Source organism: Falco rusticolus, chromosome 8, assembly GCF_015220075.1.
Source record: "Falco rusticolus isolate bFalRus1 chromosome 8, bFalRus1.pri, whole genome shotgun sequence".
In the NCBI taxonomy this organism is placed as follows: Eukaryota; Metazoa; Chordata; class Aves; order Falconiformes; family Falconidae; genus Falco; species Falco rusticolus.
In genome coordinates, this window is record NC_051194.1 from 28,480,501 (window position 1) to 28,499,965 (window position 19,465).

At 43.3% G+C, this 19,465-nt stretch overlaps 1 protein-coding gene across 1 annotated transcript in view; it reads left to right on the plus strand.

Moving 5' to 3' along the window:
* The first annotated feature begins 1,744 nt into the window (after window positions 1–1,744).
* NXPH2 (neurexophilin 2) overlaps window positions 1,745–19,465 on the plus strand; it is a 42,014-nt gene continuing 24,293 nt past the window's right edge. Inside the window, exon 1 of the mRNA XM_037398531.1 lies at window positions 1,745–2,359. Within this exon, the coding sequence (XP_037254428.1) occupies window positions 2,306–2,359 (54 nt within the window). The 5' untranslated portion in view covers window positions 1,745–2,305. The remainder of the gene's footprint in view (window positions 2,360–19,465) is intronic.

Genomic DNA, 19,465 nt, shown 5'->3' on the forward strand with positions numbered 1-19,465 from the left:
GGCACCGGCACCGGACCGCCGCCGTGCCGGACACACCCTGCCTGCCCCGCTCAGCCCAGCACAGGGTGCTCGGGACAAAAGCCTTGCCCAGCCCAGCTGGGCTTCCTCACCGTTAAGCCAACAACTGGTTCATTTACATGTGCAAAACCGCAATTTCAGTGCCATAGAAAATACAGGGTTTCGATACTAAACATACGCATAGCAGCGTTTAACTATTTTTTATCCAGGATGTGAAGAAAACTTTTGGACTTAAATTCTAATAGGTAAATCCTAACCTATTTCGTGCGGATCATTCTATATTAAAAATAAATTCAAATGATAGCACAACAGGTTCAAGACCACTAAGATAAACACTTTAAGAACTTTTAAATACTGCTACAAAAAGTAACTGCATGAATTACATTATAATGTATTGACTAAGTCAATATTCAGTTCTGTTTCTCTGAATCTGCAAATGAACCCATTTTAGAGTTGTTCAGTTCATATGTAGTTTGCTTTGCTATAGATCAAGCATCTTTTCTGAACCCAAATGAGAGAACGCAATTTGTGGCTCGATCGCATCCACATGATACATTCCATGAGACACATGGCAGCAGAGCTAGGAAAGGAACCAGTAGGATGTAACAATTGAATAACCACAATCGTTATCTGGTAAAATCATGGCTGCCCTCAAGTGCAATGAACGGGTTGCAAGACTGTTCAAACTGGCAAGGATTTTAGCAATCGAAAACACAAAGGTAGTCAAAATGTAACCCGAACACAGAGCTGGTAAGAAGATGAGATGGAGCAACTGACAATTAAGAGGAAACTGATCTGCAAATGGCAGACAGGGGTTGGAAATGGAAACCACTACCTCCGCTTCAGCCCAGTGGCAGAGAGCTTGCCCATCACATCACATGTGCATTACCGATTTGCAAATGCCGGCACCGCCAGACCCGATGCAGGTGTATCCGTTACGGTAAGGGTGCCACAGCACCAGTCCTGGCTGTGTGGAGGCAGGTGTGCTGGCCATGGCTGGCTGTTCTGGCCCACCCGGCCTCCTCCTGCACTCAGAACCGCATTTCCCTCTCAGAGGCTGCCGTCTTACAGGGTCGTCATCACTCCTGCAGCTGGAAAGCACATGAACAAAAGTTTCAGGCTTCTCATGCCCATCTCAAAAATGGGTCTAGAGTGTATTAATTAATTCACGTTGTTAAAATGGATGGAACTCTGAGTGACTTCTTTGAAGACGGATTCCCCCGCCCTCTGGGCTGCCAGCTTGCCCAGAGGCCATTACCCGCGCCTCAGCTTGCTCCGCGGTGGCTCTTCCCCGCTCAGGCCCCACACAAGGAGCCCACTTGAACCTGACCCTGTCCCTGCACCCGCTGGAGGGGACTGCGTCCGCAGCTGGCTGGTGCCCCAGGGCAGCCCGAGGGCGGGCGGGTGCCGTGGCGGGCTGCAGGGCCCGGCGGCCCCGCTGTGCCCCTCACTCACGGCTGGGCCGCAGCACGCCCAGGGCGCCCACACGGGCCGCGGCTGCCCGCCCGCCCGCCCGGCTGAGGGAGCCAGACCCACCCGCGGCGGCTCCCCACGAAAGCGGCCCCGGGCGGCGAGTGTGGGGTGAATCTCCACCTGTGTCTCTGCTTTTACACCAGGGCGGGAGGCCGGCGGCAGGGCCGGGCGGCAGCTCCCTGAGGGAAGGCACGGGCAGGGGCGCGAACCCCGCGGCACTGCCGGGCTGTGGCCCCGCCGAGCGCCATTCCCCTCCGGGCAGGGCGGCGGGGGGTGGTGGCGGGCGGAGGAGGGGCCGCCGAGTCTTTAAACTTGCCGGGAAGGGCCGCCCCGCCCGGGGCAGCGGGGTCTCCTCAGCGCCCGGCGGGGACGCGCCGCCCCTCGCAACAGCTCTCCTCAACTTCGCTCGGCCGGGCGGCTCCTTCGCCCCGGCAGCACCATGGCAGGCGGCGGGGTAGGGGGCTCCGGCCGCCGGCATGCCGCCGCCACGCCGGTCAGCGGCGGGCTGTGAGGGGTCCCCCCTCCGCCCCGCGGGGGGTGCCGCGGCCACCCGGCCCGGCAGCGCCGCCGCCGCCTCCCGCCCTCCCGCCGCTTTCTTCCCGCCTCCCGCCCGCCATGGCCGCCCGCGGAGCCGAGCGGCGCGGAGCGGAGCGGCGCGGCAGTGCCGGGGTCTGGCCGCTGCCTGCCAGCGCCCCGTGAGGGGGGACAAGCGGGGCGGCGTGTCCCTGCGCTCAGTCCTGCCCCCCTCTCCTCCCCGGAGCGGAGATGTGCGAGACCCGCGCGAGGGGAGTCGCCTCCTAGACCGGCAGCCAGGATGGTGCACCTGCGGCCCCTGCCCCTCGTCGTGGTCCAGGGCGTCCTCCACCTCGTAAGTGCCCTGCCCCGCGCCCCCGGGCCCCGCCGCAGGACCCGGGGGCCCCGGCGCCCTTCCCGCGGGGCGAGCGGCAGGCGCGGTCCGCTCCGCAGGCTGAGGCAGGGCTGACTGGAGCAGCCCGCGCCGCGCCCGCCGCCGCCGGCGGTTCCTGGGTCGGTTCGGGTGGTTCGGGTCTTATTTAAGGGGGTCTGTGGGCTCCCGCGCGTTTGCTGCTCCGCGGGGGCTCGGGGTGGCGGGGCACGCAGGTACCCGGGCAGCGAGCGGCCCCGGGGGCCGGGCCCGAGGGGGGACGCGCCGAGGGGGATGCGCCGAGAACCAGCCCGGGGGGGACGAGCCGGGAGCCGGCCCGGGGGGCGGGACACGAGCCGGGAGCCGGCCCGGGGGACGTGCCGGGAGCCGTGTCCCGCGGGCGGGCGGGTGCCACTGTCCGTTCCCGGAAAGTTTTCTGCCGTCCGCCAGTGCCTCCTCCCGTGCGCACGCCGCAGCCGGCTGCGCAAGCAGAGCCACCTGCGCTTTGAAAGCCCCCCCGGCAGTTTGGCTTGCGAGGGCGCTTGCTTCATTTTGCTAATAAACTGCCGCACACGGCTGTGTTGGGCTACGCATTGCTGTGGGGGCAGCGGGGCAGCGCGGGGTGCAGGTGGGATGAGGATGCGGGATGCGGGACGCAGGCGGCCGAGGAGCGCAGGGGAGCGCAGCGCAGCCGGTGGGTGGGTGCGGGGGGCGCTCCCCGCCGCCGCCGCCTTGCCCCGGGGCGCGGCCGGGCAAACGAGCGGCCTAAGCTCCTGCTAATGTGGTCAGGGAGGGGAAAAAGCCCGGTATTTGCAAAGGAGTTTGGCAATCTTCACTTGAGCAAATATTATTAAAGTATTATATCGACATTATTGTGTGTGGGGAAGTTTTGGTTTTACTCCCATAATTACCCCCGATTCGTGCGGCAAAAGTTATGCCTCTCTTCCCCAATTGCCTTGCATCTGAAAGTTTGTCACTGTAGTCAATAGGGAGTGTGTAATAAACCTTGAAAGGATTAAACACCCTCCTTAAGAACTGGAGTCTAATATTACAGCGTGAGTTGATTGATTAGTTTTTGAGGAAGCTTATGTCAAATTCTAATCCGGTTTTGGATTGTGCTTGTCGTGTAATGTTTTTTGCTCCAGCACTTTATCATAGCAATGAAGTCGCGAGCTGCAGTCCTGCGATAAGGCACACATTTCTTTCACACTCCTATCCTTTTGGACAATAAAAGCCTGTTTACATTCTTCACATTCTTGCAGCCCAGTTTCCAGCTAAACAAGGCGCAGGGGTGAGAGATGGGAAAGGACAGCGGTAAATGGATTACAAAGTTGCTGAGCAGAAGGGAACGAAATAAAAACCCTCCCTCCTCACACCTACAACCTCACTCAGGCCCTCCTGTTTATTTTTTTTAAACAGATATCAAAGGGGTTGATTGAAACTTGTATCAACAGGGATCAGGTCTGTTACACAATCTTTTACGGATGATGTTGGGAAGTTGCTTGCTGTGGTTTTACGTGCCTTGAGTGAAGGCTGCTTAAAAAAACCCTAAATTGCTGCCTTGAATCAAACAAAAATCATGCGGAGCCAGTGCAGGTGTTCAGATGCTTGTGGCACTCAGCTCACCCAGGAGTATTCATTTTTTTCTGCATTCTTTGTATACAAACCAGCAGAGTTTTGTAGTCAACTAGTTTTACAGCTTACATAAATTAGTTTAAATTAATTGAAGCAAAATGAGAATGTATGAGATTTTAGAGGCATTTTAGGTATGATTTTTAATACTAATCTCTTACTAACAAGTTGTGTAAATACATTTTGGCATACTGTTACCAGAACATCTGGTTAACATCTGGTTAAAGTTACAGCTTATTACAGATTGAGTTGAGAAATATTTCATGCTGCTGGTTATGCATTGAATGCAAGTCTCTGTGTTATTCTTTGTTCTCTGGCTGGTATTTGGAGGGACTGGTGGCTTCCTGGAATCTAATTAGCAGTTTTAGCAGGCAGGCAGTGGTGGTACTAATTCTTGACTTTTTTGTGTGTGTGTGTGTTAAACCAAAGATCAATGTGGTTAATATTAATACAACACTAAAGGCTCAGCATTTCAGCCAAGAAAGAAAAAATTGTGTCTTTCAGCGTTGCAGTACAGCAACATTCTAGTAACCAAGAAATGCTACCATCAAACCCTTCCTGATGGTGCAATATTAATTTTTTATGAAATCAGAGACATTAGAATGCAAAATATTTTGACACTGTATTTTAGTGAAGATAGAAGTACTTTTTCAAATTAGATTTGACTTAAAAACACTTGCTTGGCTTTCAAATACTATCTACTTACCTGCTTCTTCAAGATACGTAAATGTAGGATAAAAACTGTAAAACTTCACAAATTTGAGGAGTTGCTAAAGATTATGACAGGCAATCTCACTGAATTTCTGAAAGCAGCGTTAGTTAGGTGATTGTTTAAATGCTATGTCTAATATTATTCAATCAGAAGTTCATGTTTAGTACTAACTTAATAAGAATATAGATGAATTTTTGTAGCATGTTCCTGGATTGTTATTTTGATTAATAGATTGTGTACCAGTATGCATGCAGGATAAGCACGCGTATATTTCTTAAACTACTTTGCACATTTGGGTATATTAAACAGCCTGCTGTTGAGTTCAGGCTAAGGGCTAACTTGCTTCTGTATAAATGTATTTATTTATAAAGTTGGGTTTACCTTATATTGTCAATATAGATCAAAACACTAATTTGCAATGCACAGTCAGTACATGTCTGTGCTGTTATTGATAAGAAGACCAAAAATTTTTTTATTGTGTTGTATTATCATTAGTAGGTACTCTTGCTTTACTATTAATTTTCAGTAAGCTTTTTCAATTGTCACATAATTGCTGAATGCCCTGTTAGTTATCTCTTTATGAATAATGGAGTTCTGCATGTAGGAAATTGAAAAGACTGAAGTATTGGGATTATAGGGTTTATATTATGCCTGCTAGTGTTTTTTGTTGAGTTAGCTTTAAATGTCTTAGAGGGAGGGGGCTGCAGCTACTTCCCTGGGAATATTACTTGTCATTTTAAAGAAATTTTGTTTAATAAAAAATGCCATTAGTATCCATCATTTTCTTTTTGTGTTATTAATTTGCACCTTTGAAATGTCATGTTTCATAACATTGTTTAAAATAGCTTATATGGCATCTTCAAAATTTATGACATTTCCGCCTTTCCTTTAAGAAAGAAAGAGGGAAGATAAAGGGGGTTGTATATTGGTTTTGGATCAAGAAGCAGAGTTTGCTTCAGCTATGGATAGCTGGTACTTTGTCTTGGCAAGGTATAGTTACAGACAAACACTCACAGACAGGCCCTGTAGTTCTGCAGAGCAATCGGGCACCTTAACTGTTTGTTCATTCTTGTATCTTTGCAGTCTGAAATTAAGAGGGGATTACAGCAGTATTTTCGAGTGCTACATAAAGTTGCATCAGCGTTCCTATCAAGAAGCTCTCTTTAACATCACCATAGGATTCAATTATTTCACAAACCCCAAAAGCAGTTCTTTTTTTCCCAATAGTGTTTGTATAGATGAGAAATAATTAGGAAAAAAGACAAAGTATGATATTTTAAGATTTTTTTCTCTACCCAGACTTACGTATAGCATTTCATATGAATGAAATTCAATGACAAATTCTTCATCTTGGACTTCTCAAGGACTGAAATTTTTAACAATAATGAAAAACAGTTTGTCAATGAAGCCAGAATTTTTACAGGTTTTTATTTTTTTTTTAAACTCAAAATTTAAGGTTCTTCACAACTTGAGCTGAAAAGAGTATTTATAACTTGTAAATTATTGTACCAGATACTGCTTCATAAGCAGAAATAGCTTGAGAACTGAAATAAAGCTGCATTTCCATTTAAATATGTATACCATGTGAGGCACAGAAACACAGAGGTGTGTTCCTCCTGGCTACTTTAATTTTGTCTTCGTAGCCTTGTAAATGTAGTCTGCGTAACATGCCCTTGCAGTGAGAATCAGAAACGGGCAACTTGCAAAACTCTCAAGTCTGTTTTGGAAAGGTAAATGCTTCCCTCTGGTCATCTTGAAGCACACAGATGAAATTCCATCCCCCTTAATTTCAGGGAGAACTTTGTCATGAAATATATTGGGGCCAACATTTCATTTGGTTTATTTTGGTATTTTTCTTGATGCTGTAGGCGTTGTAAACCTACATCTTGTTCTTGTGTAATAAAGTAATATAAGTAACCCAAGGAATGCAGGCAGTTTGAAGTTGAAGACAGCTCAACAAATGCTGGTTTCAGCATTTTGGGAATTTATTATCCTGAATGAGGAGTTATGTCTTAAAGGCAGATAGGGCTAGGTTTAGTTTACATAGGAGGCTCCCACACAACACTAAACTCAACTTGTCCTTACATCACATCTTTTGACCTAGTTCTGTGGAACTGGTAACTGGTATTTTTGTTTATTTGTAGGTTGACTGGGGCACAGAAAGGCTATAGAACCTATTTAAAATCTGTACAGCAAGTCTGTTTGACTGATGTCCAGTAGACTGCTAGATACCTCGGGCTTCCCTAGCACATGGCAGGTAAAATCCAAATCTACATCTTCCCATCTGTAACATGGGAAGTAATTTTCTGCCAGAGTAAACTGTTTTGAGAGCTACATGTCAGAGATGTGCTGTAAGTGCTTCTCTTTACTGGTAGCGCAGTCTGATGGACAGGGAACTGAAACGGATCAGTTGAGCCCAAACACTAAACTGGGATGCGCTGATCGGTCCCACCTTTCTGTTTTGCTTCCTGAGCCTTGGTTTCGGCAAGAAAGGAACCCGGGATATGGGAGTCAAAAGGGAGCAGCAGAAACCACTTGCTGGTCTGGACATTCAGGGTGTCAGAGAGGTGCACATCTGCTCTAGGTGCACCAAATTCCTCCTACGCTGTTGAAAGTTGTACCTTTAATCAATGCTTAGCAAACAAAAATGTATGAGAAGCAAAGGCTGCTTGTTGTGGCATGGGGTGGGAAATGAGCACAGGGTAGTAACTGTCACTGTGGTGCCTGTGGTCTGTGGGTGCGGTGTAAAACTACATGGCTCAAACGCTGAGTAAGACATGGTAATTCTTGGGCATTTCTGGTAAATAGTTGCAATAAGAAAAGACCAGTGCTAGTCTACCCTGAATGGTTTTAAGACAAAAGCTGTAATTCCATAGGTGTGGGTTGCACCTTCCTCAGAAACAGAGCAAACTGTTCTGGTGCTCAGGGGACACTGTCACATTGAGTCTTTCACACATACTTGTCAATGTATCAAAACAAAATGCAGCAAGGGGAAAAGGAGGAGTTTTGCTGCAATGAGTACCTCGCATGATGGTGCATTTGCTATGTTAATCTGTCTTCTAGTGCTCATTTACCCGTTATAAAGCAAAAATACTGGCCCTGAATTTTTACTGGATCAAGTCTTGCAGAACTGGAAAAGAGGAAAGTGAATGTTCCTATTCATGTGACTATTATAAATTCATCCTGAACTTGATTTCCAAACATCCTATTTTGGGGCAGCTTTGGCCTTTCAGTTTAAATCTTAAAAATGTTTGTGTGTATTTCCCTGACTTCCTTCATTGTTCCCATTCCATTTTCATTCTCAGTTTCCCCCCATGTTTGTAGCTGTAGTTTATGTAGTTTGTTTAGGTAGCTGAAGAATCAGAGTTAATGAAAATGATGGATGGACCTGCTAGGTAGGTTCTGCTTCCAGCAGAGCATCACTACTGTTAAGTCCATGAGAATCACATTTCACCCTTTTAGAGTGCATTTCCCCCAATTTAGCGCTTCTCACACTTGCAGGTTTTCTCTGATTATCAATATACGTCTAAACTATCAGTTGTTTCCTTGTGGTTCATACTTCAGAAACTTTTACTGTACAGTCACAGCGCTGAAAATGTGCTGGCATCTGTGCAGAAGAGTCATGCAACATGGTCGAGTCATGCTCTTGGGATACACCCTACACTAAATGAAGTGATGGAGGATCCTCAGCATAAGGCTGCAGCCCAGGAGTCTGCACCTTCTGGCAGGACTCCTCGCAGCACGGAGCATGGGCTGGAGCCGTAATGTTTACCTGCTCCCAGACTCCACATACCAGGCACTTGGGGTGCTGGAAAAGCTACGGGTCCCATGTGGAAATACGGGAGTTGTCAGCACTCTGCCAGGTGAGCAGGGGATAGGATGGGGGTGGGATGAATTTCTGGATGAATCTTACACAAAACCTATGATGTCTGCAGGTCAGGATTTGGAAGACAATGCCTTCTCTGTAGGGAATCTTCTTGTGGGCTCGTGTTCTGTGTCAGCTGTAAGCTCAGTCGCAGTTAAGAGGTTCAAGGAAACAAATTAAGAGTAGAGAGGAAATAAAGGGCTATGAAGATGGATCTGCAGTTAAGACTTAAGTAGTTTTGTCCTTGCAGCAGATATTTCAATGCTGGTATGATGCTTTGCTCTCCCTGGAATGGCAGTGCTTACGGTAAATACAGAATTTGAACGACTTGACTGTAATTTAAGGTAGAATTTAAGAGCTGTAGTTCTTGAGATAGGTTTTCTCTTTGTTCCAAACGATTGGTAGTAATAGAAGCTATTATTAGCAGGGAAGCGAAAATGAAAGAATAGGGAGAAATAAAAAATAAAACTAAGAATCTAATGTCTCAAAAATCAGTTTTTATGTGCATTGGGACCAATTATGGTTATTGTGTCATTACAGTGCAGAGCTGAGGCTACTCTAAATGCCCAAATTCTGCTTCTCTAGATCCATCATGTTTGGTTCATGTTTATGATCAGTTGAGAATTTCCTGACTTTTTTTGGTGATGACCAGGTATTTATAATACCATGAATCATGGGGATAAACACAACCTTAATTTCATCTTACTGTACCTATTATCTAGGAAAATAAAACACTGTGCATAGAAGTGCTTCTATATTTGTTCTGTTATGATGTAGATTTAAGGGCTTTGTATGGTTCTGATGGAGAAGGAATTGGCTGTGCTTGAGGATGACCTGAAGAAAAAAAAAAGGAAGCACTGGGACTTTGTGGAGGGAGTAAGAGGTTGCATATGAGAAAGAGGAAGATGATGGAAATAAAACAGCTCTGTGGGCAGGTGGATTGAGCCTGGGCAGTTATTGCAGGAGGAGGGGGATGGACAGATTGACAGTGACAAGGAATATTCCCACAGTAACACCAAATTCTGCATGTTAGAGGCCGTGGTGGGTCCCTTCTGCTGTTATTCTTCCCACTGGAGAGTATTTGGAAGTAGGATTTTTCCAACCAAGCAAAGAAGGAAGATCTGAGCTCTCACTCAGTCTGTCTCTTTGGCTGTACAAGTGCAAGAACCTGGTGATTGCCGTGAGCCGTTCTGGGTCCTGCTACTGTTTTCATCCCGCAAAGAGGGATGGGGAACCACAAGGCTTAGCATCCCAGGAGGGGAAAACGTGGGACCTTGAGGATTTTTTTTTCCTCAGAGGCTGCCTGGCTCTTTTCTTCTTACAAGCACCTGCTGATTGCTTCCTGTTGTTTATTACATGTGTTTGTAAAGTTGCAAGTGCTGTTCCCCATGGGGCTTAGATGGTCTCATGGCCAGTGATTTGTTCTCGAGCCTTTGGCTGAGAGTGTGAGTGTTCCTCCGACAGCAGCCCTAATCATACAAGGTATTCCCAAGTTGAACTTTCTCCGTACTCCAAGCAGTTGGGTGGTTGTTAGAAGAAGAAACCTTCAGAAATTGCAGTACAGGAATAGGTGCATAACAGTAATTTTACAGTACTCTGTAGTTGGACTTTATGGTACTGTATAGTCTAGATGTGTTACACATGTGCCGCCATTATTTTGGGAAACCAAAGGAACAAAGGCTGGCTCAATGTGACAAAATAGAGCCTCAGGGCACATTTCTCAACTTCATCTCCAGTGGACCAGATGCATATTCTGCGGAGCTGACCCTCTCCTTCACTGGCCTATCTTGATACAAAGACAGAGGCAAGGATGAGCTTTGTCAGAGGAGAAGCTGGCTTCTGTGAGGTGTTTGCAGCCCTGGTGAATGACCATATGCTGATTCATATGGTTTATCACTTAGGATTTTAACCCATTACTTTTCAGGTGGCAGTGTACACATTTTCGAATTAAATTTCAGTGCTGTACCACATGCTTTCCTCAGATAAAATTCTAATATATCTATGTTTTTAATGCAATAATGCAGTAGTTTGGGTTCTTTTGTCTCCAAAAGACAAGAAAACATATAATTAAGAGTATGTATTTAAAGTAAAATAAATAATATGTGGGTTCTGGTCATCTCAGAGCCACGTATTTGGAAGTTGAGGAAATTCAAGGTTTGTACTAAAGAGATTATGTGAATGACAAAGAAATAATTTTATCCCTACCCTTAAGTGAGGAGGAAAACATAAAATATAAAAAGAACCTTTTTGAGCATCTTTACAATACATTTCAATATATTTTTAGGACAAAATATATTTATTTCATATCCTACAGGACAGAGGTTGCATGACAAGGCAACGGTCTACATAAGCACATGGAAACTCCACTGTACTCCTTGCTTGGTTCACAGAGTTCAACCCAACTCCAGTCTGGAAGCCAAATGTGGCAGCACAAGCCAATGCCACTAAATCTTGCCGAGAGACCAGACTGGCAAGGTTTAAATCTACATATGTCTGAACAGCCTCCAGGTTTAAATGCAGGAGAAACAACTGTACAACTACTGGTTTTAGGTCATGTAGATGTGTGTCAGAAAGTTAGTATTGCATGTGAGAAACTAAAATCCTTATTTTATGCATTTTAATGTTTAATTTGGGGATAATTATAAAATATTCTTCTTGTACTTTATTCTGTTATGGATTCTTAAAATATGCTTTTAGTTTGGAGCCTCCTTGGTTTAAAAGCAAATAAAAATCTCTCTAAGATATTCAGAAACAATAGAATAGAAGAAGTTGGGAAGCAATGTCTTAAATAATTCAAAGATGAAATTTTTGTCTTTTAAATTACAGTCAAGCCTTCAAACTTTTTTTTTTATAAGATCAAGCACTGTAGCAGCTGAAAAGGGCCACTGAATCTGATCTTAATTGACCAGCGACAGAGACATTTTCGCAGTGACATAATGTGGAGCAAGGGAGAAGCAAAGCCCAGTCCTTCAGTTTCTTGAGCAAACTGTGCCAGGGAGAAGGCTAAAGCTTGTGTTGTTTTCCACTCATTAAACTAACAAAATGCTAATCAGCTTTATGGAAAGATTCGTAGCAGATAATGTTACTTCTGTCCCTGTGGCACCACTGAAGTGTTATCAGGTGTGTTAGCCTGGGCCACTTACTTGAGAATCACTCACTAAATTGCACCTCACTTGCTTTTAAAGCAGATTAAATTTTGTCCATTGGCTACTTTCAATTCTCTCATCATTCAAGGCAAGGAAAATACTGATGTTAAGCTCCTTGTCAGGCTGGGACAAATCCTGTGATACAGCTGCAGTTGCATGCCAGATTCTGCTTCTGCTGTGTAGTTTACAGTCATTGAATTAGTCTACGAGTACTGGAAACAACCATTTTTTAATCAAACTGCACAGTCTTCTGTGCTTAATGACAAATCCATCAGTCTTCATGTTCCCATGGCTTGGGTCTGCTCTCTGCTGCAAGGAAGGCTCTGGCCCTTCAGGGAGCTTCTCTGAGCTGCACTCTGCCATGAGCTGCTGCTTGCCACCTCTTTTCCTCCCTCCCTCCTTGCTTCATCCTCCTGAAGTTTCTTTCAAGCAGAGGATGCTCAGTTCCTCCAGGAGAAGCAGCAGCTTCCTTGCTTTTCTGTTCCTCCTGGAGATGCCTACCTGATCCAAGGTACAGGAGCAGGTAGAAAGACAACCTTCCTTTCTACTGACCAGCTTTCAATTTTATTTTTTTTTTACTTAAAGCAAAACATACTGCATTTGTACAGGAAACATTAAATAGATGGAGTTACCTTTCCAGAATCTGTTAATAGCCATTAGTGTACCCCTTGCTGACAGCTGTCTGTCCAAGCTCTCTGGTAGTAGATCAACCCAAAGGCTTTATCGGCTTTGAGCCCTAGGTTGTATAATGTACTTCTAGAGTGTTTCCATTTAAACCTGTCCATTTTTAAACTCATTTGTTACAAGGCAATATCTGAGTGGATATCTAATGTTAAAGCAAAAGAAAATGAAGAAATGATGTGGGGGCTGTCATACTTTTTTTTTTTATTAAACAAGTAAGTTTTACAGAACTACAGATGCTATAGATGCTACACTATTCTTCTAAAAAGCATATTTTTCCCTTCTGACACCCTCTTCCTATCAAGGTCTTGCTGTGGCAGTGAGCTCTGGTGTGTAAAATTTAGATGAAGACCAAGAGATACAGCTGCTTTTCTGGGGGCACAGAAGGGGTTTTGTTTCTTTGCACTTTTTCTCCTTCCCTCTGGAACTCAAAATCTCAGATATTTTTTTCTACAACAGCTCTGGTGAAATCACAGCTGATGTTTTTCCTTAAAGTTCTTAAAAAGAGGGAAAGCCATCCTCACCCATCTCACTTTTCAAGCCTCTTCGTATTTTTCTTCTCACCAACATTCAGTATCTAGTTCCTGGCACCTAACTGAAACTAACTTAATACCGAGGCAGTTGAGTGTCTGACAGGAGAATAAATTAATTGTTGAGTTAGGACCTATTTGATTTAAAATAAATGCCTCTAAATGTAAGAATGAAAACATGACATACCTCATAGTCAGATCCATTTTATGGTATTTACCCCATAATCCTTTTATTCAGATATGCATGACCTATGTATTATCAGCAATGGACAGCCTAACAGTGCTGTAACTAGGGAATTTAAACTCCACATTTTATTTAACAAAACCTTTTTGTGGATGTTGGATGGGATCTGTTACTCTGCTTGCTTAGACTGAAGGTTCAGCGTTGCAGGTTTTAATACTCAATATTGAACAATGGGGAAGGAGTGAATTTAAAATAGCTTGCTTTGTATTTATGATGACTAAGAACTCCATTCTGCAGAAATTTGCCTTCTGGTGAGTTTGCAATATTCTTTCAATGAACAGCACAGATATATTTTTTGTGGAATAACAATATTAATGTGGTGAAAAATACAAATGTAATAGGTATTGTATCTTTCTTGGGTTTTGATGGATTGGATTGTCTTTTCCAGTTCCTATTATCTCCTAGATTTATTTTTAATTGATGTCAATAAAGCTTGTAACTGTGAAGGAGATTCAACTTTATGTTCTATTTAGATAATAAAACTAGTCCTGATAACGCAAACCAATGGTGACTTAACCGACTTATTCGATACCAGTGATATCAATATCCTTCTGTGCATTTCGGGAATATTGAGATAAACTGGTCTGTGAGCAGGTATTACTAAAGCCTGCTCTGCTATGAATATGTGCCCGATGTCCCAATTTCTTTCTTACCCACTACAATTATTTAATAGGAATCTAATTATCCTTGAGGTCAGCAGCTCTGTCAGATCCAACTGCAATGCACAGAATGGTTGAACAATTATATGAGTGGGACTGATGTACAGCTAATGGGCCACAGCATCATAGGGAGCTTGATTTTCTTAGGAAATGGGCTAAAATAATATTTGAAGCAGAAATGTGTCCGAAAGCCAAAACACACCTGCACTCCAATCAGAAGTTCACCAAGACTTCCTGGGGTGGTCACATTTCGGGGTTTTGGTTGTTATTATATAGACACGTAGAGGCTACAAAAGACATCTTAATCTACCCTTGGCTGTAATGAAAACATGGGCTACCGTATAATTAATTTGGTTCAGGCTCATCTTCAAAATACTCAACTGGAAAAGAAATAGTAATCAATTTTAGCTGGGCAAGAAAACCTACACAAATAAAGGTGGGGTTTTTTTTCTTATTTCTTCAGTTGAGAAAAACATCTTAATTAAACGTGGCCAGGAATTTTTCTACATTTCTGGAAAATTCAAAGTCATTAAAAGATAGTACAGAAGTTCTTTATATCACAGCTTGGAATTAAACAACTGGTTTGCACATGGTGCCTGAGGACGAGACAAGCTCCCCATGCAGAAGCAAGGGAGATACCTAGCAAGGTCCAAGAAGAACGGAGCAGCAGCTTCAAATGTATCCCTCTCAGAAACTTCAGTCTTCCTCTGGGTTGCAGGGATGCCTTCTTTCAAGTAGGCTAGCAGGCGTTTTTAAGGGAAGCTGGTTAGCCTCAGGTAGAGCAGCTTTTAATGACTAATGAATAAATAGGTGATAATATCTCCATTCTCTCTGTGCAGATAAGTCGGAGCTTATCCCCTAATTAGTGCAGCAGGAGAGAAAGTGAGACTGCATCTTTCAGGACAGTATCGTATTTATCAAGGTAGACAGTATTCTACAGGAGGGTGCTCATTCCCTGCCCTCAAAGGGACTGAAAGCTGCCTGGATCTACCTTTTGGAGGAAGAGAGAGAATAAGTACAAATTTGTGGGGTTTTTGTTGTTGTTTTTTTTGGTGGGAGGTGGGACATATATGTTCAAATTCAGTGCAAGCAGGAAAGCGACTTTTCTCTCACACCTACTAAAAGATGTAGTTGCTTCTGCAAGGAGAGACTGGATTAAAGAAACTAGAAACTAAATTAAAATAAAAAGCAGTGGAGGCATCGTTGCAAGCATTTTTTCTTCTTTCTGGGACCTTAGTCAAAGGTGCATGAAAACCACATCCTGGACTGGATCCTTCATCAGAAATCAATGAAGGAATGCCTTGACTTGTATCCCAAGACAGCCCGTACGTGGATCAGGAGCTTAGCGAGGCATGATCCAAAGCAAAATCAGGGGAATTTGTGTTTTTAAAATGTAAGGGCTACTTGGGTCGTATGTCCCTCACGGTGGTTTTAGAGGTTAGGGGTTTAGGACCTAAGCATCTCTTATATACCTGTGGAAAAAGCGTACTTACCGTCTCTCAAGCTCTCCCTGCTCTTTTGTTCTTTTCTTTAGCAGATGGCTACCAGGAAAAGCTATCAATATCTTCCTGTGATGTAGGTTTTTCCTAATATAATACACAAAGTTTTCTTAATTCCTTCCTGTTATGCTTAGCTATCTTCTTTTCTATCACTCTTGAGACACTTCACTATAGATGGCATTATTTGCCTGTTCCTGGGGACCTTTTTCTCAAGGAACTACCATGTTAGCATTATGTCACAGCAAGTTTTGCCTCTTCATTGATCTTTTCTATCGGTCATGTTTGTTTGTAGTAGCTTACATCTTTTTTTCTTCCCTCTGTCCTGTTGATTTTCATAGAACATCTTAATGGAAAGATATCCACAGCGCTGACTCAACTTGTTAGGGTTAAAAGACACCACCGAAGGATAGAGGACTCTCAGAGAGCTTGGCAGTGTTGCAGATGAAGAAAATGAGCTGTGTACAGGAGGAAGATATTATGTTCTGAATAATTCTCTTGGAAAATTCTTTCTGCTTCAAACTGCAATGCTTTCACAGCCATTTTTTTTATCCACCTCTGGGCATGCTATCTAGGCAGGTTTGTTTTTCTTTTTCATATGTCGGCAGTTAGCCCATGAGGATGGGACGCTGTGTGTATATTCTGAAAATGTGAACTACATGACTGTATTAGAACTATGCACAAGTTAACAAGCATAACACCAAAAGGTAGGACAAGTACAGTTATGAGACTTTGATCAGCGCAGAGCTCAGGGAGAACATTCTTGTATCTAGCTAGAAACATTACCAGTCTCCCTGACATATTACTTCCATTGCAAGCTCTTCAAGGGTGCCTTCTGTTTTGTGTACAGGGCTGAGCACACATTGGTGCTCTGAGAAATACAGTAGTAGCTGAAAAGAAAAATAACAGCAGGAATTACGCATAAACAGATTGTATACCAAAGTAGTTTTCTCAGTCTCTAATTTCTGATTAAAGAAATACCCCACAAATTCCTGAGGGACACGTTTCTTTGCAAGCAGCGACAACCTTTGTAGCTGTCAGTGTAAGGAAAGCTTCTGTTGAAAGATGCTACAAAAAAAAAAAAAAAATCACATGTTCTTTTGACATAAACCTGATATTGCTTCATATTTCCTACTCCTTGAAGAAATCCATTTGGAGTAGTTGTAAAACAGTCCTTTTATTTGGAACCACCACCTGTTTCTCATACAAGTCATCATCTTTAATAGATAAACTTCCCATTAAGAGCCAGACAAGGTGCTAGTTTTTCTTGCAGTAGTCAGAAATAAGAACAATAAATGTGTGGGAGAAATTCATCAATTTGGTTAGAAACATCAAGGTGTGTTCCTATCTGAAATACAGACAAATCAGTTCAGAGAAGGCTCCAAGTATAGAATTATTGACCCTGGAGGATAAGATCCGGAATAACTTTCCTAGGCTGTACTTTGTCAATTTTAAGTAGTGTATGCAAGGTGAGTAGTTTAACAGTCTCATCTCCCTCAGCCAAAATTTAATAGTAGAAGCATCAGAGATGTACCTATTTTTTCCTTTTATAAATTACACTGCTGTAAAAATATATTAATGTTCTATGCATTTACTAATGTTCTGTAAGACAGTGTAAATAAGTGCAAGTGATTGATGTAACTCATGAAAGTACATAAATGTGTGTCTTTTTCCAATCTGGTTGCTCATTTTCTGATTGCATTCTCAATTTTGGGGCCAGCTGATTGAGCCCTCTCTGTGGTGTGGAAGCAGTGGGGTCTGCAATACTGCATCCATCTGCAGGGTGAAAGATTAAGTCAGTAGATCACAATTAATCTTTTTTTATCCTCGTAGATGTAAATACAATTCTCAAAAATTGTTTTGAGATACATTCTTCTTTGACATGGTTCTAATCGTATGTCTGCACTGGGATACTTTTAAGTCTTATCAGGCAAAAAAACCCCCTCCGTTTTCTTCAAAACACTTTTAGGTCATTTATTCAAGAAGTTCACTGTCTTATGGACCACTCAAATAGGACGCAGTCTGTGTCTAGCTGTATTACCGAGCAAGGAAGAACATCTGATCCTATGACACATTCAGTATATATATCTGTAAGACGATGTCCTGCGAAGTTAGCAAATGAAAGCTGTCCTTGAAGTCTACCACACCATGCAAATACGACTTCTGTTTCAAGGAATGTGTACATTTGAAACAAGGGAAATTAATTGCTAAATGAATTTACGTGTTGCCATTCCAAGCCTGTAGCTCAGATAACCAACTTTGAGTCATCATATTTAAAAAATAAAGCTGCTAGGATTTATTTTTTTTTTTTCTAAAAATGGATCGTATCCTGCATTTTGGCACAAGCATTTCTCTGATGAAGGAAAGATAGTGTACTGGAAGAGTGGAGGAAGGCAGTAGCAGTGTCTCTTCTGCTACCCATGTTTGCTTAACCTGGTGAAGGAAGTCCGCCCCCCTGGTGATGTTGCACTGCTGGCACAAATATTGGCCCTGAGGGGTAGAAGCACACTGCTAATAGTGAGAGGAAGGAGCTGACTTAAATACTCAGCACCCAGCACTGCCTGTTGAATCGAAAGTTATATTTTCCTTAATGTGTAAAATCTGCATGTTTAATAACACCCCTCCTTCAGATTCTTCAAACCCAACAGCTACAACTTTTGACAACATATTTTAAAAATAACTTTATAATGAAATTTGAAGCAAACAAAATTGTTTAAATCATGTTCTTTGGGAAGATTAGTTGGGAGGGTAGGGGGTGTTACTTTTATTTATACTCTCTTTTCCAGCAAACTACGTCAAAACTTTTCAATAAGGACAGTGATTATGAAAATTTAAGCCTACAAAATCACTGTGTGAATTCAGTCTATAGTCTTAAAGAAGAACAGGACTCCATTGTTACTGACCTTCAGACAGAGTACAATTCATTAACCACTACCTTCTGAGCCCAAGTCCGGCTGCTTTTTCACCCAAACAGCAGTCCACTCGCAAGGCAGCAACATCCCGACTTAGAGACAGAGATGCCTGGGAGACTGCGTCAAAAGCTTCGGTAAAGTAGATGACATTCCTCTGCTCTCTTCTCACCCACAGATCTAGTTTTTTGATAAATATTTGGCAATCAGTTTAGTCAAACATGGTAAATTTAGTAAATCCACAGTAAATCTATGCTGGCTATTACCAGTCATCATCTTCCCCTTCATGTGCCCAGATATGACTTTAGAAAGGATTTTCTCTGTGATTTCCCCAGGGGCTGAAGTGAGTCTGAGCAGCTGGTAATCTCCCAGATTGTTTTTAGCCTTTTTTGAAAACGGTTGCTACATTTGGGTTTTTCCTGGTCATCAGGGACCTCCCCCATCTCCAAAACTTTTCCAACTTGATAGTGAAGAGCCTCATAAGAACATCAGCCAGCTCTTTCAGTACCCTTGAATGATACCTATTCGTCCCTGTGGACTACCTATGGGTTCAGATTACTCAGGGGATCCCTGACTCAATTCCCTTCTGTGCCAGATAGTAAGGATTACGTAGGGAATAGAATCAAAACTTCAGGGGTCTTGAATTAGTTGCACTTAGTTGTGCAAGAATCAAGTGCATCCCTTGGGGTTCAATACTATATCACAGAGATAGACACCACTGTTTTCGTTTAGCGACAGGTGCTAAAAGATCATTAAGCCAAAATGTAAATAATCATCTGCAAAGGAATAGTTGTCATTCACCTTTTTTTCCTGTACATTAACTAGAAGGACATGATGGTTCACTTCTGGTCTCTTTAGGAGATCTAAGCTTGACTTGCAAGGTTAGGTCCTGAATTTGGTCCTCCAGCCCTGCAACAGAGAATGGCCTTGTAGAGGCAGAAGGAAACGTTCCTTGCATGTGAGTATGCTCCAGAGGGGAGCAGCAAGGTGCACTCTCTTGGTGACTGGAGCACCAGTTCTGTAAGAACTGCTTCATTCCTCCATCTTTCTCTATCCCTATATAGTTTCCACATGGTATACTTTTCCCTCAAGTCTGCATCAGCAATGTGTAATATGCAGCAAAAATTTTGAGAACAGCATTAGTGTGGGCTAACCTCATTTTTGGAGTAAAAACTCAAGACCAGCTTGCTTAAAATATATTCTTTGCTGTGTTACAT